Source organism: Lissotriton helveticus, chromosome 3_1 (genome assembly GCF_964261635.1).
Source record: "Lissotriton helveticus chromosome 3_1, aLisHel1.1, whole genome shotgun sequence".
Taxonomy (NCBI): Eukaryota; Metazoa; Chordata; class Amphibia; order Caudata; family Salamandridae; genus Lissotriton; species Lissotriton helveticus.
Window position 1 is genome coordinate 227908388 of NC_136061.1, and position 26456 is coordinate 227934843.

General features: G+C 44.2%; 1 protein-coding gene across 2 annotated transcripts in view; it reads left to right on the top strand.

Moving 5' to 3' along the window:
• Positions 1-26456, top strand: part of ANKFY1 (ankyrin repeat and FYVE domain containing 1) — a 677352-nt gene that overhangs the window by 372481 nt on the left and 278415 nt on the right. For both annotated transcript variants that reach the window (XM_078679681.1, XM_078679682.1), the window contains exon 14: positions 1149-1302. In XM_078679681.1, the coding sequence (XP_078535807.1) occupies positions 1149-1302 (154 nt within the window). The remainder of the gene's footprint in view (positions 1-1148; positions 1303-26456) is intronic.

Genomic DNA, 26456 nt, shown 5'->3' on the forward strand with positions numbered 1-26456 from the left:
ACACTCATTTTGTACTGTTATTCTACCTGAAGCACAGGTTATGTGAATGTTATCATTTGCCTATAATAGGTGTATTGCAGTTAATATTTGATCGAAGGCCTGTCCTTTTAAATATCCAATGAGATGACTTGTTGCCTTCCCAATCAGAGGCTTTTCAGTGTCCCTCATCAGAAAGGGATGCATGCCTATATTACTGGCCTGATAATATTATGTGTCTGTAATTAAAGCTGCATTAGACGCTGTTCTAGTGCACGGTTGAACCAGCTAGATATATTCCATTATTCATTGCACCACCAAAAGATGTATACCAGTACTAAGCTGACAAAGACCTCCTGGTCGAAACGAGTCGTCTACCCCAATAAACTTTCTTTGGACTTACCTGGAGTGTGGGCACTTTCTTGTGGCGCGGCTGCCTCAGCAAAGACCTTCAAACCGATACTAAATAGTCTTACATAATGATTTATGACATAGTTCATTGACCATAATTTAAAACTTTTGCAAGTTTTTGTTGTCTCCTATTGCAGCATTTAAAGCATTGTTGATTGTCCATCACATACTATAAACCAGCATTCGTTGTCTCCAACAAAGGATGTTTTGTTATTAACTCTCCATCAAACGATTTATGCCTGTATTCATTGCTTCAGTTGTTGATTTGCACAGGCTTGTGTTGTCTCCATAAAAGATTTATGTTATTATTTAATGCATCAATCACATGATTTATTCTAGTATTCTGTCCCAACCTCAGAACACATAGTATTGAATGTCAATCAACCGATATATGCAGTTATATATTGCGTAATTGAATGGTAATAGTCGTAACGTCCTTAAGGGATTTATGCCAGTGCTTATTGCAATTATATAAGGATTTATGCAAGTGCCGTCAAAGGATGAATGCCAATACTAAATATCCCTAATACAGGATTAAGCCTTCATTCCAATTATCACATGATAGGACCGTTCAGTTTCTCATTCAAATGATTTGTTTAGCCACTGAATACGTTAAATAAAGGGACTGCGCAGGTAAGCTTATGCGCCAGGAGACATTTAATACAGGACAAACTAAAAAGTGCTATAGGACAGTCATTTAACCTGTTAACCTGCTGCACATAGAAAAGCTATGGTATTATTAATGATCCTTCATTTTTCAGGCATGCATACTATTGCTGCACAGTTGCTTGGATCTGGTGCTTCCATCAATGACACAATGTCAGATGGCCAGACGTTACTACACATGGCAATCCAGAGGCAAGATAGCAAAAGCGCTCTCTTTCTTTTGGAACATCAGGCTGATATAAATGTCAGGTAAGCTCTTTGGCAATTATTTTGTAACTTTAAAATTTATATTTAGGGATTCTCAATTTCAAGACTCAAAATGTGTACGTACATTTTTTTCCAAAAATGTTTTGAAGTTACATTTTCCGTTTGAAAATAAAGTGAGTATTGCAATGTTTCTTCCTCCTTACTAGATATTAACAGTCTATATGACATGAAGCTGTGCCTTTATGAAAAAGTGATTGCTAATTTATTATCTCAAAAGGTGACTACCCCTCAAGACATTCCGTTTCCGATTATGTCCAAGATAGCCTGCATTCTAAAGTGAGAGTGAATCTCTAGATCAGCAAGTCCATTAGAATTCCAGTATATTAGAACCTTTAATGTTATGAAGGTTTAACAGAAGGTGGATTTTCTGCTGTTGCTATTCTCTGGGTTAGTGTGTTTGTGCTTCATGTAGAGCAGTTTTGTGCTTCTTCCATGCTCCCCATTTTAAACAGAGTTCTTTTATTTATTTATTTAGCGAGTTTTATTACTCGCAAGCAACACTCAAGGGTAGCAATACACCATTACCTTTTACATGACTTGGACTTTAGAACATGAAGTTTCAAACATCAAAAACATAGAAGTAACATAAAGTGTGTAGAGTAACTTTAGGTTTTCCGTCCATGATCGCCCTTCTGGGGGTGTGACAGTAAAACTGGTGATAGATGCGGCTTGGCGAGAGGGTACCTAGAGTGTCAAGCGATCCAAGCGTCAAACCTTGACAAGATCAGTATGGTAGGTATCTGTTTAATAAAAACCTTTTTAGCTTTCCTTTTTTTTTTTTAAAGCAGTAATTCAGACAATTCTCTGACAGGGGAGAATTGAATATTCTTGGGGTAGATGCTTAGAAGGTGTGGGCATGTAGGAGGGAACTAGTATTCCGATGGGAGCGGCTACCTCCTGAGATAGTGAGCTTGTGTGCTAGGTACTTGGGTGCATCAGAGCGCATGGCTTTGTGTCATGCAAGCTATCTTCAGAAAGATCCTGACTTCGAATGAGAACCAGTGGAAATACTTGAGTGATGGTTTGATATGGTTGAAATGTCCCTTTCCTGTTATAAGCCTTCTAGCAGTATTGAGGGTCACCTTCAATGGTGCAATTGGTGATTATGGCAATCCCGTTAAGACACAGACACAGGATTCTTGATAAGCACAAGTATTTGTTCCAAAATCCGAACCTTGAAGATAAGTTATTCTACAGTTCTTCAATGATATTCCCCTCGCGAAGGTCAAACAATGTACTAAACTCGGGAACACACTGGATACTTTTGCTTTTTACCCTTCCAAAATTATGGTGAGTCTTTCATATTTGCAAAGGTGGGCAAATGTAAACAACTATTTTAAATATGAATGTCTAACATCTGTACTAACCACAAAACACTTGTACACGGAGTTTAAAGTTAACACTTTTAAATAACAAATAATAAGCATGCTACTGCAAAACTCCCTATAACCTTCTGTGTAAACACACATCAATTTTAGGCAGTGGCATGCATATAAAGGATGGCATCTTCTCTCAAGGAAGTCTTGGATAGAGCTAAGTGTACGGCCCACATTTCAATAAGTATTAAAGGAAAAATGGGCAGATTTGCTAGCATTAAGACACACTAGTACTAAAACACTCTCTAAGATCCGCATACACGTCTTGGGTGAATTAAAGAAAAAAGCCCCAAAACCCAATAAACACCAGGTTCAATAGGCTGGAAGCCGATTCAAGTGACACCCTGAAGAGGGTAAAAATATTCCTATGAACAGATTTGTCTACTTGTAATGTGATTTCCAAAGTAATGCTGTCTTAAATGTGTTTCTCTTGTACAAAACAATGACTTATAGCCTAGCACAAGGCACGTTTTGTTTCTCTTCTTTTTTCCTCATCTTTCAGCTGGGCTAATTTGTTTCAACAGGATTTAAGCCACAGATGTTTCATCACCATCCGTTTGCAGCAGTTGATCTGCCTAGCATCTATTTCTCATGCATAAGGTTTAGTTTGTGCTCTGTGTTCTATGAAGGCACATGTCTCCTGAACCACTAGTGGCTCATTCCTAGAGAGACATTAGATTTTATCTCCAAGAATAGGAAGTAAGAGGTCAGTTTGAGGGATTGAAAATGTAATTCATTAACAATCTGCATCCAGTCACTGTTGTAGTGAGACACCCTGTTCAAGATCCCTTGCTCTGCCACTTCCATGTCACCATCAGAAGTCATATGGTGTACATAAAGCATTAAACAATGTTGTTGAACTGAAGCATCTTTGTTTGATGCCTGTAGATATAGGGATTATTCGGGAATAACACCATTGGTTTCCACTTTTATGTATGAAGAGCATGAAGTCTATTAATACTTTAGAAGATTTATTTTCCCAAGCCACATGCAGTAATGCTCTTTTTCAAGAGTTTCCTTGCCTCTATGAATATATATTGTTTACTTTCTTGGCTAAATAGTTGCAACATTTGGAGTCATTATGGAACCCTCCTTCTCTTTTACAGTGGAAATCTAGCTATCTTTTAGCTGAAACAATGACCGTACCTTTGTATATTCTCTTTCTAGGAATCATTAGAGGCATGGCTAGTACTCATTAAAACACTGTGTGCTCTGAGCACAAATAACCAACATTTCTAAGATGTGCCAGTTGTACCTCTTTGGTAAGCACTAATGTTAACAAGCAATAATCATATTATGTGGACCTTACAGTGTGATAAATATCCATAAGATCTAGCTAATATCAAGTTCACATCAATGTACTTAATTTTATATTGAACAAAAGCGGAATGAGCCATTGATTTTTTTTCACTAACATGAAATGAACTTTGCCCAGTTACTCTGTGGCCAGTAATTATGGCAAACCACTGGACATCATACTTGTATCTATTTCTTTTCCCCGACTCCCCCCTCTGCACATACATATGCTTGCTTCCCATTAAATACACTCAACTAGGAATCACACCAACTGTACACTCCCGCTGGAATCAAATGCACATTCACCTATCCAACCAGAGAAAGTCCTGTATTCATGGAGTCCTAGAAAACTTTAACACTCTCATTTTGGCAAAATGATCTTGAATCTAAAACCTCTTCTCTTCCATTCAACCTTATTCCGTAGCCAAAGTAATAAGTTTGGTAAAAGTAAATAAGAATTCAATAGCTTTCTACTTCTTCAATGTTGCCTCTTTTGAGGAACACGCTTATCACACTCCACATGACCTCGCTTTCTCCTATCTGTCCAATTGGCTGTATCTCCATCGCTACACCAGCATGCTTATTCCAGTACACATGTCTGATACCTTCTGCTTTGCCTGCCTGCCTGACGGTTTTGTTCCCAAAATCATCAAACCTCTTGCATTCTTCTTCTGTGTTCTTTCTTGCCTCAATAAACTATTTAATTACTCCTTCGCTTTTAGTATCTACCTGCAATATATCAAAATAATCATGACACTCCTATTGCTCAATAAAGAGAATACAACCTCACCTCTTCTCCTAGCCATTATCATCTTATTTAACTCCCTACTTTTCTAGGAGACTCAATAGCTTAGTGTTCCTCCCGCCTACCCTTTGCATTTCCTCCCCGTCAATCTGAATTGCTATTGTCAAATGGAAATAATCCACATCTCCCCAACAGTTACGTGCCCAACCATTGTTAATACCATTGGGCCATATGTATGAAAGTTACTGTTTGTGATTTCCTAATGGCGAATCCATAGAAATCTCTATTCGGAAATCGCAAAATGAGATTTATGTTGGAGAGTATTCCACTAAATGCGATTTCAACAAATTTCTATTCACAAATAGGAAATATCCTATTTGGAAATCAGATAAGAAATCTAAATTAGGAAAAGTCACTTTCTGGATGCGGAATGATGATGTGAGAACCAAGAAGTGTAGAAATACAGGGTGTGGTCACAACCCAGAAGCCTAGAAAGGTGCTGGAAGCTAGTTGTGCTCATGTATGACTACTGGGAATGGAAATCCAATATCTGAGGTACACCATATCCAAGGAAGACTTGGTCAAGGACCCTGACAGGAGAAGGCGCATAGGCACATTTTCTGAAAAGGATCTGGAGCTGTTAACAGAGGAATGTGTGGCACACATGAACCAGCTTTTTCAGAAAGCATAATTTTCTGTCTCTGAGGCCCAGAAAGCAAAAATATAGAATAGCGTTTTGGCGAGAGTCAACTCACTTGGTCTCACCCTGAGAACCATACCTGAAATAAGGAAACACTGGTATGACCTAAGATTGCGCACCAAAGAGAAGGTGGCCAACATGATAGCTGAGGCTCTTGGCATAGGTGGTGGACCCTCCAGAAATCCTCCTCCCACTCCAGTTGAATCACTGATTGAGGGAACACTTGAACCTGAAAGTGTGGTGGGAGTGTCAGGCATTGACACCTCCAATCCTGCTGGATCCAGTCAAGGTAAGTCATTTTCCTGGTAATTTCTTACTATATCGTATTGTTTGTAAGTCCTCAAGTACAACATCTTAGCTAGCAAAACTCCATTGAGATGTTTTTGCTGTACTTGGGCAATCCATTATGGGAGTTGTAGTACAGCTTGGGTACATGGTGTACTGTGTGCTGATATTTAAACTATACAGATCTATACATGATTTCCATGTCACAAACACACAAATCACCTTTCCAACAATATTACACAAACTTGTTAACCCATTATGGAACAATAACCATATACATAGATTTCCACAGATCATCATCGCTGATGAAGCAATTGACACGTTGAAATGGAGGACAGTACAATAGCTACTCCTACACCCCTTACTCCTACTCCAGCTACTAGGAGAGAACATGTGTCCCCACTACTAGACTTTGAGGAAGGTGTTGAGGAGCTAACACAAAGCAGGAACACAACTTCCTCTGTGCGCAGGACACACAAACAACGTAGAGTCCAACAACACACAGTCCTCTATGATAATGTCTTAGATGACATGGCAGACAATCTTTCATTGTTTGGTGGCCTGGAGAAATCCATCATCACAGTACAGTGCCTGCAACCAAAACACACAAAAACTGTTAATAGGCATCTGCAATGCATGTCACGGTCATTGCTGCAATTGCAGTAACGACAAGATCGTTGGATTGTTGCCATGAAGAAGGAGCAATGTCTGCAAAGACGCAGGCACAAGCAGCGCATGGCACGTTATGCATTCACTAAATCGATCGATCAATCGATTGGCAGAAGCCATGACCACTTTCACCGGGAGAACGGTCAATATCCAGAATGACATGGGATACTACGAAGACACAAGTGTCTGGAATTACTGGTGATCCATTCCTAGAGAGACTTTAGATTTTATCACAAAGAAGAGGAAGCAAGAGGTGAGTTTGAGGGGTTGAAAATGTAATTAATTACCAAATTCCATCCAGTCACTGTGGTAATAAGGCACTCTGTTCAAGCACCCTTGCTCTGCCACTTCCATGTCACCATCATATGAGGAAGGTGTTAATAAGCCCTGGGTGGATTAATAATACCTTATTGCATGTGACCATTATTTAATCTGGTACATAACCATTTGTTTCAGCCACATTCTCTTACCAAGCTCCTAGAAAGAGCACCATATTCTTTGTGGATGTGGCCCCTTTGGAGACAAAAGCATTTCATGACAGAAGAAAACTGCATAGGCCAGTAGCTCCAAGGTTTATATGGAGTCCCAGGCCTCACCAAAATGCAAGAAACCATGAATAAACCCTCCTTATTGAGAGGCACTGGCCCCTGGTCCACCTTTTTGACTGGCCACTTGGTAAGTCCTGCTGGGATATAACTCCTCTTTCTGATGGATACTTCTGACTGCATAGTCCATACCTTTAGAATATCCCCAGGAGCCAGTTCTCATATCCAGCACTGCGTTCGCTTCTTACCACCCCAAAGTGTCCGAACAAAGCCACATATAAGCCGCACCTCTGCCTGCTGACATCGGTTCCGTCTTTCCATGCCTTCCGACGCGATTTAGAGCTCAGTTCCATTCTTTAAATATTTTTTTATATCTATCACACAAGGTGCTAGGGAATTGCACCCCCTGCAAAAACTACAAGCTTCAAACCATGCCAAGACTACAGGAAACAAATTTCGGCACAAGGTGTTTCTTTTGTGCTTGTGCTCCTGTCACAACTTGTAAATTGTTCAACATGTGCCCTCGTGCAGCTTAAGACGATCCTGGATGAGGAACAAAACTTTACAGTACCGAACACAAGAAGAGGCGGCAGTCAAAACCCAGGTCTCACTCCCATTCCGGGTCACTGGCCAGGTCTTGGTCCTGATCAAGGGGCTATTCTCATGAATGATCCACTTCCCACTCAGAGCAGGACTAGACCCTGTTCCGCAACTCTACTTCGAAAGAGAAGCTTCTATGTTGTCAAGATAAACCTCGCACACCTTTGTAGTCCCAATTTCAGATCGGATTGCTCAGCTGCTCCAGATTCATCCCAGCTCCTGTTGTCTACCCTGCAACAGATAGCGGCATTCAAGGAGGCCAAGTGCATATCTTTAATGTGATTCTACTCCATCTTGTGCGCCTTCTGGCTCCACGGAGCCTCGGGGTCTTCCAATCGGATTACTACCAGCGGGTCCTCCCCCAACTCCCTCTGTCCTACTGGGACCCATTTCTTGGCCTGTAACAGCTCCCATACAGACTTCTACACTGGTCTACATTTTAGAAAGCACTTGTTGTGAAATCTTTTAGCATTGCTATAATGTCTGTTTGTGTTGTGATCTACAGGCCCAATGCATCGACACACCATACATTGTCTGCTTTTAATGGTAAGGTGGCTGCGGAATTCCAGCTAATGGAAGAAACATTAATTTCTGTATTTTTACCACATGAACACTTTTTTTTCGAACTTTGTTTAAATTAGATGTCAGACTCCCTCTTCCATTCTAAGTTTACAGGGGCCTGGCTTTGCGTTCTTTAACTTTTTGTTTTGTTACTTGTGATAGAACTGATCCTGGTTGAGCTGCATTACTCCCCACTATCTGTGAATGAATCAATTGCTCAATCACAGTGTATTCTACTGAGGCATAAGCAACTTCAGTAACATTCTCTAGGCGCCTGCCTGTTAGATATCTACATGTCTACAGTTAATACTTTGCAAGTATTCTTCAAGCACTACTCTGAATAGGCTTTCTTCTGAAGTGATGTTCATTTTTAGCTGGCAGTTCTGAGAAACCTTTGGCTCAGCATTAACCTTCTGGTGCACACTCTTTTTTACTACTATTTATAGGGGCAGAGATAATCAATATGAATGTGCATGCAAATAAGAAGAGCAATAAAATGGCTTTGTCTTTTGTAGATGTATAGTTAGTATGGAGTTTTAACTATCAGAATGGCCTTAGATGTACAAAACACCATGAATTCTCCAGGAAAAATAACATCATGGACGATGGTCAGTGGCAAGCATCTTGAATTATAACTAGACATACCTTCAAATGGTCATGAGTGGTTATTGGTCTCATGTTGCCACCATCAGTATTTGTTAGTGAAATTAATCTTTTTGTGTTGCTGATCAGATATGTTATTGGGGGTTTGAGGGGCCAATCTCCAGTGAAGGATTGCTGATTTTTTTTTTTTTTTAAACCTTTATTTGCATCAATAGGATATACATGCGTGGGCCCACAACCAACCCGGCCGGCCACAGGTCAAAAATGATCAAAAGTCAAAATAAGCGATACAAGGCCAGCTGGCAGGCAGGCAAACATATTCAAAGCAGTGCTACGGAAAGGACAAGCGACATCAACGGCCCAATATCAGGAACAGTGAGGTCCATTTTATAATAAGGGGACAAGGCTCATGGCAGACTCATAAAAATACGGCAAAAATAATAAACAGAAATATACCCACGCCAAAATGGGAAGAGGGGGGGGGGGAGGCGGATGTGAAGACACAAGTCGATCGTAGCACAAAACAAGCGCAAAATATATTAAAGAAGCATACAAGTACTACCAGCATCTCATGCCCCCCACCCAATAGCACGCTAACAAATGCAAGGGGAGCGGATAAACTGCACGATCTATACCTACTCGCCATACTAGCCTGGGGAAAAAAAGGGGGGGGGAAGGGGAGGGGAGGGAAAGGGGGAAAAAACAGGGGGGAAACTGAGGGGAGGAAACCAATAAGGGCAAGAACGGGGAAAGGAGAAGAAGGAGAAACAAAAAAAAAGAAATATAAAAGGAGAAACACAATCGTGCAAGATGGGCGCCACCCCGGGCCAAGCGTCCCGCGGCCAATAATACAGAAGAAAGTGGAGAGCTGGCGAAAAGTAGGGTACGGCAGTCGCGACGGAAACACCGAAACTGATAAAAGTGGCAGAGCAACAGACCCCGACCCACTATGCCAGAGAAGCGAGGACAGAAGCGGCACCTCTATAAAGGGATAGAAAAGGGCCATAGAACCAAAAGGAAAACATCTGAAAGACCCCGCCCACCCGTCCCACCCCGCACCCCTGCAGAAGGCTACGGCCTACCCTCCAAACAGCGTGCCTGTCGCCCTAATCCGAAACCCGAAATATAGTAAAGAAAGAAGTAGAATGAGGAGATAAAAAGAAGGAGGAAAGGGAATATGAAACAAAAATAAGATGTGAGGGAGGAGCCAAAGGGTACGAACAAACACACTCGGCCACGACCCTCCCCGGACCATCAAATGAAGAACTATCAAATCAGTACTACACCTTCACATACAGCAATAACCCGCAGGGGGGGGGGGAGGGGGAAATTTGAACGTTTCACAATGTCGAGAGTACAAGCATCAGTGCAAAGGACAAGTAAACCAGCAGTCTATCAGTGTTGCGCAACTTACCCCCAGCCCTTCCTAACCACGAAACCAACCCAATAAAGGATAACATGGGGCGGACCACCCAGCACAGAATAATCGCAATGTTGACCAGGGTTACGGCAGTGATGTAGATTAGGGAGAGCCACCATACCAATGGAATACAAAAAGTCAATGAAGCAAGTCAATTGTAGCAGCAACAACAGGGCAAGCAAAGGCAAGCCGGAGTCCAGTTTCGCAGTTCGACAATGCAAAGGTACCCCTCCAGGGCAAAAGTTCGAATGCATCGAAGCGGGAGCAAACAGCGGTCCACCATAGTTCCAAGTTGTCCGGGATGGAGCAGATCTCCGCGTCGTGTGCAAGTCCTCGAAGTCCGGGCGGTGAAAAAGCGGAGGTTCAAAAGCCACCGGCCCATCAAGCGGCCGAAGAACAGCGGCAGCAACTCCTGGCGCAGCCGAAGGGGGCGAAGCAATGGAGGCATCAGGACGATAGGGGTGCATGAAAGAGCGGCGACCCAAAATGGCGGCGGGCCGCATAGGGTCGGTAGAAGCACCGGGGGCCAAGACAGCGTATAAGGACATCAAGGCGTCTAGGACATCTCTGAGCGTGGGCGCTCGAGCACACGCCCAGGCCCCCGCGCAATCCGGCCAGCAAAGTTCTTCGGTGCAGAGCGGAGCACCCCCCACGTTGTCGGTAGCCATTTTGTGAGTTTCGCCGCCCCGCACTCCACCGTGGGCCCCCAAACAGTTCCCAAATGTAGGACTTTACAGACCTCCGGAGGCTCCCAACAACGGTCTCACCGGCACAGAGCGGGTAGGTGCTCGATGGGGGGGGGTGCCCCCTCCGAACAGCGGCGGGCTCCACAAGCAGAGCCAGGCACGGGGTCCAGGGCTGCCGGACAGAACAAAGGCGAAGGGAACCCTTCACACAGTTAGCCCCCAACACATCTCGTCCCCCTCCAGCCGCACGGTCCACAAATCGGGGCCGGTTCAGGATCACCGGGGCATACACACAACGTCTCCCACCAGTGGCTCACTCTCGCGGCCGGGGCCGGCAATCTCAGCACCGCCGGTCGGGTCCCACAGGCGAGGTCCCGGTCTCGAGCGCCCGGAGGCCCCAATCCCACCGAGGGCACAGCTGCGGACCCATAGCACGCAGGAGCTTCCGGACCAGACGGTGAGTAAGAGTGGGTCGTTAAATTCCAAAATCTGTAGTGAAGTATCGTCGCAGTACAGGATATATAGCAGGATATTCGAGGTTGGCCGGAGGGCCGACGGAGCCGAGCTAAAAAGCGGCCATTACGCTCTCAGGCTAGGCTCCTCCCCAAGGATTGCTGATTTGATGACTGTAGCATCGTGGACTTGTTCTATTACTTTAAATGTTTGTCAGATTGTGAGAAAGTGGCTTTTTTCTGTCTGTAAGCCATCAGCTCTCCACTTTTCAGAAATGTGATGTTGTCCAGTTAAGGAGCCTTAAACACTTATTCACAGTTTGTTCAAAAGAGTTGGACCAATTTGGGCTAATATTGGGGACCCCTTAAGGAGTTGTTCATGGATGCAAATATTTTACTTATCCAGCAAAAAAATGACCGCCTGTTTGTTTAGTCTACCCACAACCGTGAATGGGTGAAACACAGAATTTATTTATTTGAAGAGTTTTATATAGCACTGGCAAGACCTGGCGCTATCAGTGCGCTTTACATGAGAACCGTTGTACAGAGTTATATCAGTTACCAAAAGCATGAAATAAAACAGCTATAGGTTACTTGGAGCATGGGGTAGGTGGGGGGGGGGTTATTGAGACAAAGGTGTAGGGAGAAAACAAACAAATGTCAGACAGGGCACGAAGGGGGAGGCAGCAACAGGATCACGGAGGGAGGGGGCATGGGAGGGAAAAGAAAACACAGTAGAGAGCGGAGGAAAAACCTTGTCCAAGGTCTAGCTAGGTAGGGTACGGCCAAGGGGGAAAACCAAAGCCAATCTCCTCTATAGCTGCCTAAACCGCTCCACCGGGCATCGGCCATATAATTGAATAGGGTAGCATTTAGTCATTCCTAATCCATAGTCCTTCTTTCATTCACAGCCTCTTCAGCTCTACATTTGGTTAGGTAAAATACAGTGATGGGCCTGTTTTTTTTTCCTTCTAAAAGATTGTGCATCTTTGAAAATCAGTTAAACAAAGTAGTATGATGGAAAAAGATCTAGGACCAATAGCAGTTATAGATACACAACAGCAAAATATCCCGGAATAGACAACCCTACGCCATTGGAGTCAAAAACAGAAGAGCTTTAGTATCCATAACCTTTCTATAGAAAAAGCAGTGCAATAAAAGATTCTCTTTGAACCACTCCTAAAGTTGTCTGGGACAACTTTGAATTATTCCAAAATGGCCAGCAACTAGCCACACACAAAAAAATGGTGTTAAAAAAACAAAGGTTTAGGATCTACCCCGCGGAAGCACCAGTTGGCTGGTCCATAATCAAGTTAGGGACTCCGTGTGGGCTTTTCATCATCTGTGTGCCCTAGGCTGTGGCAAGGGGCCGGTTAGGAAAGCTACTTGCCCTTGCCATACCCTACTGTTAAACCTAGCTAATGAACAGTGGGGTGCCACCTAAATGTTGGCCCTAAAAAGGATGTAGGTGCCACTAATAGGTTTAAGTAGGTGAACATAAAACAATGGGGAGACGTGTCTAAGCACACAAAGACGGCTTTAAACGTAGCATACAAGCACCAATTAAAACCAAGTAGCTTGTGAATAGGCTTTTTATTAACAGTCAACTTGTTTTGCTGTATTACTGAGTTCTTTAACGATTCTTCCCAACTAAAAACAGTATAAGCTAAAAACACACAAGAAAATATCAGAGGCAGGGCCGCAACCAGACCCAAATGCTGGAGGTCGAGCCAAATTCAGAGTTAGATTCAAAATTGTCTTGGCTATCCTGTCACTGAACTGGTTAAACTCACTGGAGTAATAATATTGAGCAATATGTGGCAAATAGCAGATTTTGAAGCACACTGTGCCACTTGCCTAGGTCTGATTATAACAAAGCTTAACAACTTTTACAGGACGTACAGGGTTCTCCTTCAAGCAATGTTAGCAGACCAAATAGTAAATGTTGCTCTTTATTATACATTAAAGACGTTTACTTTGTATCATTTGCTATTTCTGTTTGAATTCTAGTTTCTTGGGCAATTGGGGGCAAATGATGTGCTGAGAGACACTGGATTCAATTTAATAAGCTTCAAGATACTTTAAAAAGATATTTAGGCTCCCCCCCTCACCCTCCTTCCCTCCCCCCTTTCACTTCCTTAAGACTAGAAAATTAGGGGCACGAGATTCAGTTTAAGCACATTTCAGTAATCATTTTTCTGATGAATGAAATGAATGAATACAAATTTGTAAAGAGCTCTGCTGCTCTTACAAGGTACCCTTACACTAAGAGATAAATTATAAGAGAGGTAGAGATACATTAGTGTGGGAAAAGCTATGTTTTAATTGTGTTCACCAAGGACAGAAGACTGGAGTCGCACTGGAGTTCAGGAGTTAGTGTGTTCCAGTGCTTTGTAGCTAGAAAACAGAAAGATAGGCCTCCAGTATATTCCTAATTTTAGTAAGGCGTTGGAATTTGACTGTTGCATAGCGTAAGGTTCTGGAGGCAACATAGGAGTGATACAACGCTCAATCAAGCATTAGCAAAGCCAGTATGTCTTACTTTTGGGTCCTACTGTATTCGTCAATGCCTTTTAACCACTCTGTACAGCATCAGCAAAATGTTGTGCAGCATGGTGAAAAGCCAAAAAGATAATATGAAAAAAAGGCTAAATGACGAAGCTCTGTAATTTTGTAGGCATGCGGGCAACACTTTTGTATTTACTAATCTGAAATGGATCAGTAAATTGAAAAAATAAATAGAAGTAGCACAAAAGCTGTTTTAAGGAGGGCGGGTTGGCAGCAGTTTGCTTCCTGAAGCCCCTTACCCCCTCACCCCCCCTCCCCACCCCACCCCTAAATAATACATCTGAAAAAAGACCGGGAATGGGGGCATGGAGCTGCAATGAGCTGGGAAGGGTGCAGCACCTAGGAAAGTGCGGGAAGGAGCAGCAACTGGGAACAAAAGCGTCTGAGGGGCAGCAACAGAGGACTGACAGATAGGAGATAGGCAGCATGCAAGAAACACAACACAAAGGGGGTACTGGACAAGCAAACACAGTGCAGAGGAGGGAGGTGAAGAGAAGTACACATGGAGACAGCTGGAAAACACATGCACTCTCATGGAGTGCTATGTAAAAGAAAAACTCAGTTCCAGACAAATTAAGCAGTGGATGGACACAAGTGAAAAGGCTGTTCTATAGGGGAGGATAAGCAATGAGTGGGCTCTAAGGCCACACTAAGTTCACAATAGGTCTTTTTCTTCCAGAAAGCTTGAGCTGTCTGGTAGGCGAGGCCTAAAAAGAAGGGAACCTATTCTATGAGTGCAAAATGACAAACATTGCTTTCATGGTAAATCCTTTTGCCACTGTAATCCTTTGAACAGCAGGAAAATAAGAAGAAATGGCAGAGTGAGGGGCCAGCCCACAGATGAGGCACATCACCGTGTTTTGATTATGAAAGGCAGGAAGCCTAAAATAGGGATTCTATAATGTCATTGTGAGAAGATAATGAAAAATTTCCTAGCTAACGTACAGGAAAGTTTCAATTCTATTAAGGAGGCGGAGGCGAGGATTAGGCTGTAACTTTCTCGTTTATTCTACTCCAGCAGCCATTAAAAGATATCAACATTAGTAACAAAACCACATTTCCCATGAGCATCAGGGAAAATTGGAAACAGAAAATGTCCCGCTCGCTGACCAATCCCAGGCCAGGGTTCCTCATAACTTCCCCTCCTGGCGCTCTATCTTCCTCTTTCTTCCTGCGACACTGCCACAAGAGTTCATCCGTTATTCCTGCTTGCCCGCTTCTGCACCTACGGTACAAGTAGACTGCGTAAGGAGCCGTGAATTGAACCATGCACCACATGGTCAACATCATAGTGAACATCAGTCAACGTAAGAATTCGTAACAACAACTAATAAGTCAATTTGACATAAGAACGACCTTGCAAACACAATGGGTATGCTAAGCCGCACCAGAAAGATTTTACTTACCGACCCAACGTAGAACTTCTGGGAGGGTTCGAAGAAGATAGGGTGGGCTAATCCTCGCCTCCGCCTCCTTAATAGAATTGAAACTTTCCTGTACGTTAGCTAGGAAATTTTTCATTCTATGTCAGGAGCGGAGGCTTCTGATTAGGCTAGTTCAAAGCTTGTCAACCACCAGGGAAGCCAGAGAAGGGACTGGATTAAAGTAAAATCTTTTGAAAGAGGAGTCGGAAGACCAATCTGCTGCTTTCAGAATGTCTTCCAGACGAGCCCCCAGGGAAAAAGCCTTAGACGCCATTGCTCCCCTAACCGAATGGGCTCCAAACTGGGAAGTATCTATACCAGCTTCCTGCATAACCCAGCGCACCCAACGCGCAATAGTAGGGGATGAAACAGCCCTGTGCGGTTTGGTAAGAGCAATGAACAGTTGTCTGACACCCTGTGGGCGTATATCAACAGTAGCCACTTCGTAGGCCTTTAATGCCTTAACCACACATAACTTAGGGACATCTGGGAATGCAGGATACGAGATAGATCGAGAATCACACTTAGTACGCCTAGAAAGGTGGAAGGTCACCCCGTCCGGGGACAAAATGCGACCTGTAAGGTCCAAGGCTCTCACATCCGAGACCCTGCGGCACGAAATCAGACAAAGCAACATTGCTAATTTCGGTGAAATTTGTTTTCTGGACAAGTACTTATTGGATGGCCAACCTCGAAATAAGTTAAGAACTTTGACATCCCATAAAACTGAGTAGCGAGGTTCCGGAGGAACTGATAACCTTATCCCTCGCAGCAGTTTGCAGACCAGGGGATGTTCTCCTATTGGATGGTTGTCCAGCGGGACGTGACCCGCCGAGATGGCCGAACGGAAGGTATTGATTGACCTGTACGCCAGGCCCTCCTTCGCTAGGGAAGCTAAGAAGTTAAGGACGTGGACAATGTCTGCCCCCATTGGATAAATCTGTAATCGCAGACACCAACTACACCACCTAGACCATGCAGACCGGTATCTCTTGTTGGTACTATCTGCCCAGGATTTGGCCAACAATGCGGCAGCTTCTTCCGAAAGTCCCGGGACTTGCCAGCGTCTCCTGTAACCCGCCAGGCCATCAGGCACAAGCTGCCTGTGGACAGGAGGTGGTGAGGATCCCCTTGAGGATTCCTGAGGAGATCTGGAACGCGGAGTAGAGGGATTGGAGAATCCCAAGAAAGTTCCATCAGAGCTGGAAACCAAGCTTGCGATCTCCAGATCGGGGTGATTACCACCAGATCCGCCTGCTGTCTCCTCATCTGGGTGGACAGTCTCATGATCATCGCAAAGGGGGGAAACGCATAACCCCTCTCTTTGCTCCAATCCTGCAAGAACGCATCGGTCGCTGCTGCTTGCGGGTCCGGGCGCCAACTGAAGTAGCGGCTCAGTTGAGCGTCCAGGCGCGAAGCAAAAAGGTCCACTGAGAACGGACCCCACCTGTCCTTGATCGCCTCGAACACGTCTGGGCGAAGTCGCCAAAGGCTGGTGTCCCTCCAGTGACAAGACCACCAATCCGCCACTCGATTGGCGGAGCCTGGAAGGTGTTCCGCCGACAGGGATATCTCGTTGGACAGGCAGTACTCCCATAGAGACCGGGCCAGATCGGACAAAGCCCTGGACTTGGTTCCCCCTAGGTGATTGATGTAGCGCACTGCCGCCACGTTGTCCATCTTCAAGAGGACACAACACTGAAGTCTGTCTTTCGTCCAGCACCTCACTGCAAAATAACCTGCCATCAACTCCAGACAGTTGATGTGAAGATCTTTTTCCGCGGATGACCATGCTCCGCCTGTAGAAACAGCGCCGCAACGCGCTCCCCATCCCAGGCCGCTGGCATCGGACTCTATCACCAAATCCGGTTTCGAACCGAAAATGGCCCGCCCGTTCCAGGCGTCCATGTGTTCGATCCACCATCGAAGCTCCGTTCTCGCCTCCTCCGTGAGGGGAACGACCTGGGAATAGGTCAGACCCTTGCGAAGGTGCAGGGCCTTGAGGCGTTGAAGGGCCCGATAATGAAGGGGCCCCGGAAAGATTGCCTGAATGGACGACGATAGAAGGCCGACCACCCTGGCCAGATGTCGTAACTGGATCGTCGGACGGGCCAGAGTACGTCTCAGCTCGTGCCTGATCTTGGATAATTTCCGAGAAGGAAGGGACAAGGTGGCCTCCACTGAGTCTATCATAAAACCCAGGAACTGCATGCGACGTGCCGGGATAAGGTCCGATTTGACCTGGTTGATAACGAACCCCAAGGACTCCAAAAGAGTTACCGCTCTCTGAAGATGAGACAGCAGCGTCCGGGGACATTGATTCAGGAGGAGCATATCGTCCAGATATATTATGAGACGGATGCCCTCCATGCGTAAGCGCTCCACCACCGGCTTCAGTACCTTGGTGAAGCACCACGGAGCGGACGATAGTCCGAAAGGAAGGGAGACAAACTCGTAAATCCGGTGACCCCACTGAAACTGCAGAAAGCGTCTGTGGGGGGCAAAGATGGGAATCGTGAGGTAGGCATCTTTCAGGTCCAGCCGGACCATCCAATCCCCCTCCTGAAGTAAGTCTCTCAGAAGATGGATACCCTCCATCTTGAAATGGCGGTAGACGAGCCAGCCATTGAACTCCTTGAGGTTTATCACTGGGCGATAGCCGCCGTCCTGTTTCTCTACAAGGAAAAGGTTGCTGATGAAACCCCCGGGATGACATTGTGTCTGTACAACGGCCCCTTTCTGAAGAAGGTCCGCTACCTCCCTGTCTATGAGGGAAACTTGGTCCGGCGTAAAGCCGATGGGTTTGGGAAGGACGGGCTGCCTGGGGAGCCCCGAGTACTCTATGCGAAACCCCCCGACGGTCTGTAAGACCCAAGCGTCTGAGGTAATTGAAGACCATACCTGAAGAAAATATTTGAGTCTGCCCCCCACTCTCAGACCCTTCACATTCTGAAGTCTCACCTCTGGTATTACTGTAGCCGCCGTCTCCTCTTCCACCACGGCGGCGGGGGTAACCTCTTGTCTGGTAGAAGTTGCCGAACTTGTCGGGATCCTGGTATTGACCTCTATGGGAATCACCCTGCTTGTAGGAGCCTCTGGTATAGGGTCTGCCAGACGAGCGGCCCCTTCCTCGGCTGGCTGTGATAGAGATCGCAGGTCACCCGACCAATAATTTCATCACTAATGTTTCGGGCCCATATACTTCAATTTACCATATATACATTGATCAGATGACCTTACAATCTACTACCAATATTCTAGAGTCCTTTCTAATATTTCCAAAGTACCCGACTTACCATCCACCGTTACGGGTACCTAGGACCACGATGGGTCAGGGAGCTAGCTGTAAAAGGAAAGTCAGCAGAATACAAAACCCACTTTGATAAACTTTGATATTCATAAAATGACCCCGGACAACTGAGAAGTTTTATGTGTTTTATCTAGAAATCAGTTTCAGAAAGCATCAGATTCACTGTAATAAGACAATCAATAATCAAAATGATGAAAATCACATATCCATAAAGGAACAAAGTAAGGGTAACCATTTAGGCTTTCTAATGATAGAGTAACCGGAAAAACACGCTAAAAATGGAACTTAAGCATGGACATTTTAAAAGGGTCAGTTTATACAAGTATATATTTATAATTTGGGCATGAGAATGAATAGGAAATTAGAAATCCTAAACAACTATAACCAAGTGAAAAGTGAAATACACTATTTCTAGAGTTTTACTCCAATCAGTTTTATGTGAGAAAATTATAGACCACATCAACACATTACAAACTGCAATGGAGAAAATGATTTCTAAAGGTAGGGTAACATAGGAACACGCTATGAAATTTAAATGCAAAATGACTTTAGGATATGCAAATGGTTGCGGAAAGCATGGAAAATTATCATATGCAAAGGTATGTCTTTATTGAAGCAAAGACAGAACAATAGAAAGGTGCAGTTTAGAGTTTTCAGCAGTATATTTACCTAGACAGGTGTGAAAACCAACCCTGGCCACGGGTCAGTTAAGGACAGGAAATACCCCCAGGAAGGAGAGACATCAACGGGACAGCAGGTGCAGAATGGACAGGACAGGACAGGAAACCCAGATTAGGATCAGGACAGGACCACCAAGGCACGACCAGCACCCGCAGTTCGGAAGCAACGCCTGCGCTCCACCCTCTCTGCAGCTATCAGTCAGAACCCCGATTGGGTTAGCGAACTCCCCAGCAAAGTGCTCCGCCAGCACTTAAGGTTTAGTAAACCTTAGAGTCTATGGTCAAATTCGGACAGAGTGCTCCGCAGCGCTCTGTATTCAGTCACCTATTGAGTGCGTTGGGTCAGTGACAGGTCAGCTATTCGGACAAGTCGGACAATTTCTCTAGCTAAACCTAGGCTAGATATACTCTTTTTGGGTCAGTGGACCACCCCTAAATGTTGCAAAGTGTCAGAATCCCCAATTTCGATTGGTCCTAAGGTAGGATTTGGTTAACACACCAATCAGAACAGACTTATTCAAGTCCTGATTTACATTCTAAGGTACCGCCTAGCAAGATTGGGGTTCCCATGAGAGAATACACAGAATACAATAGCAGAGAATACATTTGTTGCAAGTGTAGTACAAATTCTGTTTCTCCGGCTGGGTGAAGGTGCATCTTCCTAGGCACATCTTGGCAGGGACCTCCAGTTGGCACTTAGTCAATGCCACCAGCCGCGTACCGGTCATGCGCAACAGGGACCTTCAAAATGGCTCTCGATAGATTTCAGACCCCCATTTCCCGTGATACATGAAAAGTAAGCGAAAACAAATTAACACATAGAAATAAATGAATGTATTACATATCATGATTTCGTACTTCAGTTTTATCATTATAAAAATATACTATGCTGTTAAGGGTTAGAGCAACACACAATAACACGAGAGCAACTGCACGAGCTTCACCACGTTATTACTTCGAGCCGCCACCTTATGGCTATTACGCATGCGCACCCTTTCCCTCCAAATCACAACTGCGTCATGTCACGTGAGTGTGACTAACGCATGCGCAGAAGCGACAAGTCAAGCAGCGGCCATTTTTAGAAACATAAATTAATCGTATTAGTAAAACACATAGGCAAGCATCCCTAAGATACATGCACATTCAAAAATAAAAGGGAAATTAGTACAACATACCAATTTTGTTACCGGGTTATGACAGATTTCGAGGTTCTTGACTCGAGCAAGTCGCGATGCGAAATCTTGCTCTATCAATCCCCTCTTTGATGATATTTACTATCATCACAAAATAACGGAACCAGATGCCAACTTTCTTTCACACCTTGTACATTTCTATCTCCTCCAACAGGCGATTCAGTTTCTCTTTCTCATTTTTGGTAGGGTGAGAATTCTTCACCCTTTTGTAAATCTGATTATTCATTTCTTCCAATTCAAGCTCATCCGCACTTCGTTTCACACCTCTCGCATTCACTTGATACTTCTTTGTGTGTTTGCGACATTTGCAACATACGAATATGAGAAAGAGAATAAGGCCTACAATTCCAATTGGCATCAGTACTTTAAAAAGTAAGCTTTTACCTAAGCTAGCAAACCAATGACCTACATTGGAGAGACCATCAACCAGTCTCTTCCAGGCACTGTCAACCTCGAGTGGTTTGAGTTCCTTTTCCAAATTAGTTATGTTTTTCACATATCTTTTGAGCTGCACACTTTTGTCCGGAATGTAAGTGCAACAATGTTGCGCCTTCAACATCCGGCAGACTCCGCCCTCTTTTGCTAATAAGGTATCAAGCGCAAGTCTGTTCTGCAAAACCATCGATCTGATCGCAACCATTTCGGTATTGACCAGCAGAAATCCAGGAGCCGTGTCAGTAGACAACACATCCACTACTGTGGATAATTTGCAAATTCTGTGAGTGTTCAGAACCACTCCCACTCCCACTCCAGGTATCAGTGCACTAAAAATACTACCCATAATTTCACCTACGCTTTCTCTTTTGCTACGCACTAAGCCATTAGTATTTTCATTGCTTCCAGCAATTTCATTCACATGGTATATTTTCGGGAAGACAATGCCAAAGTAGCAGCTTCCATACCAGTGATCCGGCAATTTGAAATAAGCCTTGTTTCCACATATATAATAAATTCCGGGAAACACAGGTTCTGACCCATTTTTGAAACCCCAACCTCCAATTACCTTGTAATTGTGTTCACATTGACTGGAACCAATGAAAATGTTATTATAATAACTAGTCTTCTCGCGGTGAAGACAGAGTTTCCCTTTCCTTTCGAAATCCAGCAACAAAGCAGGCCCTGCCCCGCCACTTGAGGTGCTTTCCATGTCCTCAGCCCATTTTGGGGTTTTCTGTCTTTTGTCATTTGCCTTTCTTTGGAAACTCTCCCTTCTTTTCTCTGCCATGTTCAAAAATATTTTCTCTTGTTCATGTAATGAACAGGTCAAGTTGTCCCTGTGTGCGTCGTTTAGGTCTATGGTACCTATAGTCAGAAAGTATTCCCCCATATAACGTGTAACGTCACTTTTAGTATGTACAGGATTCAGATTTCCACGTATAGGAAGTTCAGAAAATATCACGTCTGAATTAGAGTAATAGTACTGTAACGGTCCTCTTTTGTAAAATAATTCAGAAAAGGGGGTGGTGATGAACAGAGTGCCTGAATTAAGCAGACCACTCTTACCCAGTCCAAAGATCAGGGCTTGATCCATCACCGTTTTGTAAAATAAGCTTGCTAAAATACTACAAGAAATTCCGTAAGTCAAAGGTAAGTGGTGATAAGTAATGCCTTCAGCTACAGAAGTAGGTAGCTTCATGCAGACATAGCAGTCTTCTATTTCCATAGTTTCTACATAATGTACTAACAGGTTTGCGAAAACGTTTAAATGAGTCTGGTTCTTAATTCCATGATAATGTAGTCCTTCCTCATCTGATGCTTCTAAGTCTCGTTTTGTCTGTCTGAGTGCTTTTTCACGTCTTTCTACACTTCGTGTTGTCAGTTCTTCAGTGTCAGTAGTCTGAGTAGGGTCAATATTAGTATTTTTGCTTACCATAAAAGGAATGAAAACTTTTAGGCCTATCCAAACTAATATAACTATAACTATACTACATATACATACCTTGCAGCGTGTTTTGCAACAACTGCGGCTAGGTCTACCACTCACGTTTGAATCAGACATTTTGGCTCAGAAAAGAGATTTTCAACCCCTCTTTGTAGCCTCGCACTGGTATCTTTACTGAACAAATTCACGGCGGTTCGTCCTCTTCTTCTGCAGAGTATACAGCAATCGGTTCCCCGTCGCTTTCGTCAGTGATATCAAGTTCCTCAAAATTTTCCAAAATCAAGTAAGTCCACTCAGGATCTTGATATTTCTCGTTCAGTCTTTTTATTCGATCACTCCTTCGTTTGGAGCTTTCTCCAGTTTGTTCTGCTATTCGTATGCTTTTTCTTCTGTCAGCAAGTTTCTCATCTACTGTTTTTATTCTCAGCTTTATTCTCTTAATATATCTTGGTTCGATATTTTTCTTTTTCTTAAGTCTTTTGGCTGGCACTGTGTTTTGACTTCCTTCTAATGCTCTTTTGTTTTCACTTGTTTGTGGCACTTCTGTATCCATTTCTTCCCTTCCTATCTGACTAGTCCCAGGTCTTGAATGTATTTCTTCTGCCTGGTTACTAAGCTGGCCTGGTTCAGGTGAATTTTGGGTTTGGCTTTCGAATGTCTCTGTTTCTGTGTCCTGAACACGTTCTTCTAGTTCTTCTAGTTCTGTCTGATTCTGTTCAAGCACTTCGATCCCTTGATTTTCTTCTGCTCGAACTTTCACACTAGTTCTAGTCTGTCCCTTTTCAATTTCAGGAGTCAGTGGAGGAGTATCGATCACTTGTTCTGTCCCTGTCTGACCTTCTTCTTCGTCCTCAGACTTGATGTGAATCTCAATAATCTGAGGGTCTTCGCCTGTGCCTATCTCAACCTCTCTATTCTACTCTCTGTCTTCGTTGGTTCGCTCTCTTGTTCTGATTGGGTCTTCAGTGAGATTGATTACAGGTATCCAATCATCTGGGCTGGTGCTCGGCTGTTCGTCATCAGCTACCTCAGGACCGACATCCGCAGACCCCTCAGCTGGACAACCTTCAGCTCCAGGCTCCTTGTCTGGAATTACCTTCTGTGTATGACTGGCATGGATCCACTTGGGAACGCTTGCACACTTCACCGCAGTCGTGGTCACCAGTATTACTTGGCGTTTTTCTCCCCACCTCGGTGCAAGGCAACTCGAACGAGTGTGCTTCTTGATTCTAACCCAGTCACCAGGAACCAATTTGTGAACTGGAGTTGTCGGGTTGGCGACGGCGTCTTCCCCAATCTGGCGAGAGATAGAACGCACTTGGTCACCCAGTTGCCTGCAGTATTCAAGTACCAAATCATCAGTAATGCTTAACAGTTTGTTTCCTGGTACCCATGCTTGTCTCATCACTCTTCCCATTATTATTTCATGGGGGCTCAGGCCTGTTCTCCGGTCTGGAATACTTCTGAGTCCCATCAGAACAAGGGGCAATGCAGTAATCTAATTCATTCCAGTTGAGTCACACATTTTCGCCAATCTCGATTTTATTGTGCCATTTATTTGCTCTACCACTCCAGAAGCCTCTGGACGATGTGCACAGTGCAACTTTTGTGTGATTCCAAATGCTTTACAGAGTTGGTCCATTATCTCATTCTTAAAATGTCCGCCTCTATCTGATTCAATAGTGACTGGCACCCCGAACCTAGGTATCAGTTCTTTCAGTAACAATTTGGCTACAGTTAAGGCATCACTCTGTGGAGCAGGGTAAGCTTCCACCCATTTTGAAAATAGTCAGACATATCTTTTTCCCTCGCAACGAGGCATGGTGATGAAGTCAATTTGTATTCTCACAAAGGGACCCCCTGATTTTCCAATTTTCCCCAGTTCCACTACTGTTCTCTTGCCCGCGTTGAACTGTTGACAGGTCAAGCACCTCTGGCAAAGGGATTCTGCTACCTTCCTGAACTTCGGGTTATACCAGGTCTGCTGAAATACCAGAACCATGGCATCCCTACCAATGTGTGATCCTTGATGTATCAGTCTGGCCATAGGGGCAAGCAGGTGTCTAGGTAACACAGGCATACCATTTGGGCTCACAATGACACCATCCTCACGTCTTGCCCGACAACCGAGTTCCTTCCATTTCTCTTTCTCTTCCCAGGGCACAGCATGCTGCCATTCTCTCACTTCATCCCAGGTAGGCACTTCTTCAAACACCATAAGTTGGCAGCTGTTTCCAGTCCCACCCAGTCTGATATTCATTGACATGCGATCTCTAGCGCATTGTTTTGCTACCCGATCAGCAAAATCATTTCCCAATGATACAGGGTCAAGGCCCATCTTATGGGCAACACATTTGACCACTGCCAATTCCCTTGGTAATTGGATTGCCTCTAGAAGGTCTTGGATAACTTTTCCATTTCGAATGGGAGTACCTGATGAAGTCAGGAATTCTCTTTGTAGCCATAATTGGCCAAAGTCATGCACCACCCCATAACAGTACTGGCTGTCAGTATACACTGTTATTCTTTTGTCTTTTCCCAATTTGCAAGCTCTTATCAGGGCAATCAATTCGGCTACTTGTGCAGACTTTATTCCAAATAAACAGGATGCTTCTTTAACTCTGTCTAAGGCAACCACAGCGTAGGCAGCACTTAGGCCTATCAGTTCGTGTCTCATACACGAGCCATCCACAAACCATTCCTCATCATGTTCAGGCAAGGGTGTTTCTTTAATGTCTGGACGGGGTTTGGTACTGAATTCTGTCAGGTCAATGCAGTTATGCTCATTTTCTCCCCCATCTTCCATAATCATTGAGTCAGGGAGTAGAGTGGCTGGGTTCAAAGTATTACATCGAGTAATGGCCACATTTGCAGCACCCACGAGAAACCTCTCGTATTTAGTCAGCTGACTAGGGGTGAGGTACTGAGTCTTGGTTCGGGTCAGCAAAATTACAACTGCATGGGGAACATACACAGTTACAGGATGTCCCATGACAGTGGATTCACTCTGCTCTAAGCTTGTGCAAGTTGCAGCTACCGCTTTTAGACACCCAGGTAATCCAGCAGCCACTGGATCCAAAGTGGCAGAAAAGTATGCCACAGGTCGTCTGGTCAGGCCATGCTCCTGTGTTAAGACTGACAATGCGCAATTATCACGAGTGTCACAAAAAAGAGCAAACTCCTTGGAATAATCAGGCATCCCTAGAGCTGGTGCTGTACAGAGACAATCTCGTAATTTTGTGAATGCTGTTAAGCTTTCATCATCCCATTCCACAGGGTCCTGTGCTCCTTTCTTTGTCATCTTTATCAAAGGCTTTGCTAGGACTGCGAATCCCACAATCCATTGTCTGCAGTAACCTACAACTCCAAGGAACATTCTGATTTCTTTCTGAGTACGGGGTAACTGCATCTTTTGAATTATTCTGACTCTTTCTGCGGTGACTTTCCTGATTCCTTTTTCTATCTGGTGCCCCAGATATTTCACTGATTTGGAACAGAACTGCAATTTTTCAGGGGCCACTTTATGTCCCTTTTCACTTAGGTGGTTCAGTAGAGCAATGGTGTCAATTACACAGTCCCTATGACTTTTGGACGCCACCAAGAGGTCGTCGATATATTGCACCAAAACAGACTTTCCAAGTAAGACCAAAGTTTCAAGGAATTTTTTCAAGATCTGATTAAAGATAGAGGGGCTTTCTGTGTACCCCTGGGGGACACGATTCCAAACATACACGTGACTGTTGAAAGCAAATGAGAAAAGAAATTTGCTGTCTGGATGCAATGGAATCGAAAAGAATGCGTGACATAGGTCTATCACAGTGAACCACTCAGCCTCCCAAGGAATCTGATATAGGATTACTGCGGGGTTCGGGACAATAGGACAACAAGGAACAACAATTTTGATTACCTTTCTCAGGTCCTGCACTACTCTGTACTTGCCACTAGGCTTCTTGATTCCAATTATAGGGGAATTACACGGGCTGCTCATCACTTCTTGTATAATGTTTGCTTCTAACAATTTTTGTATTTCAATGGCAACTCCTGCTCTCACTTCAGCACTCATTCTGTAAGGCTTGGTATTGGGGTAAACTGCATTTTCTTTCATGGCTATTTGTATTGGGTCTACATTGGCCATTAATCC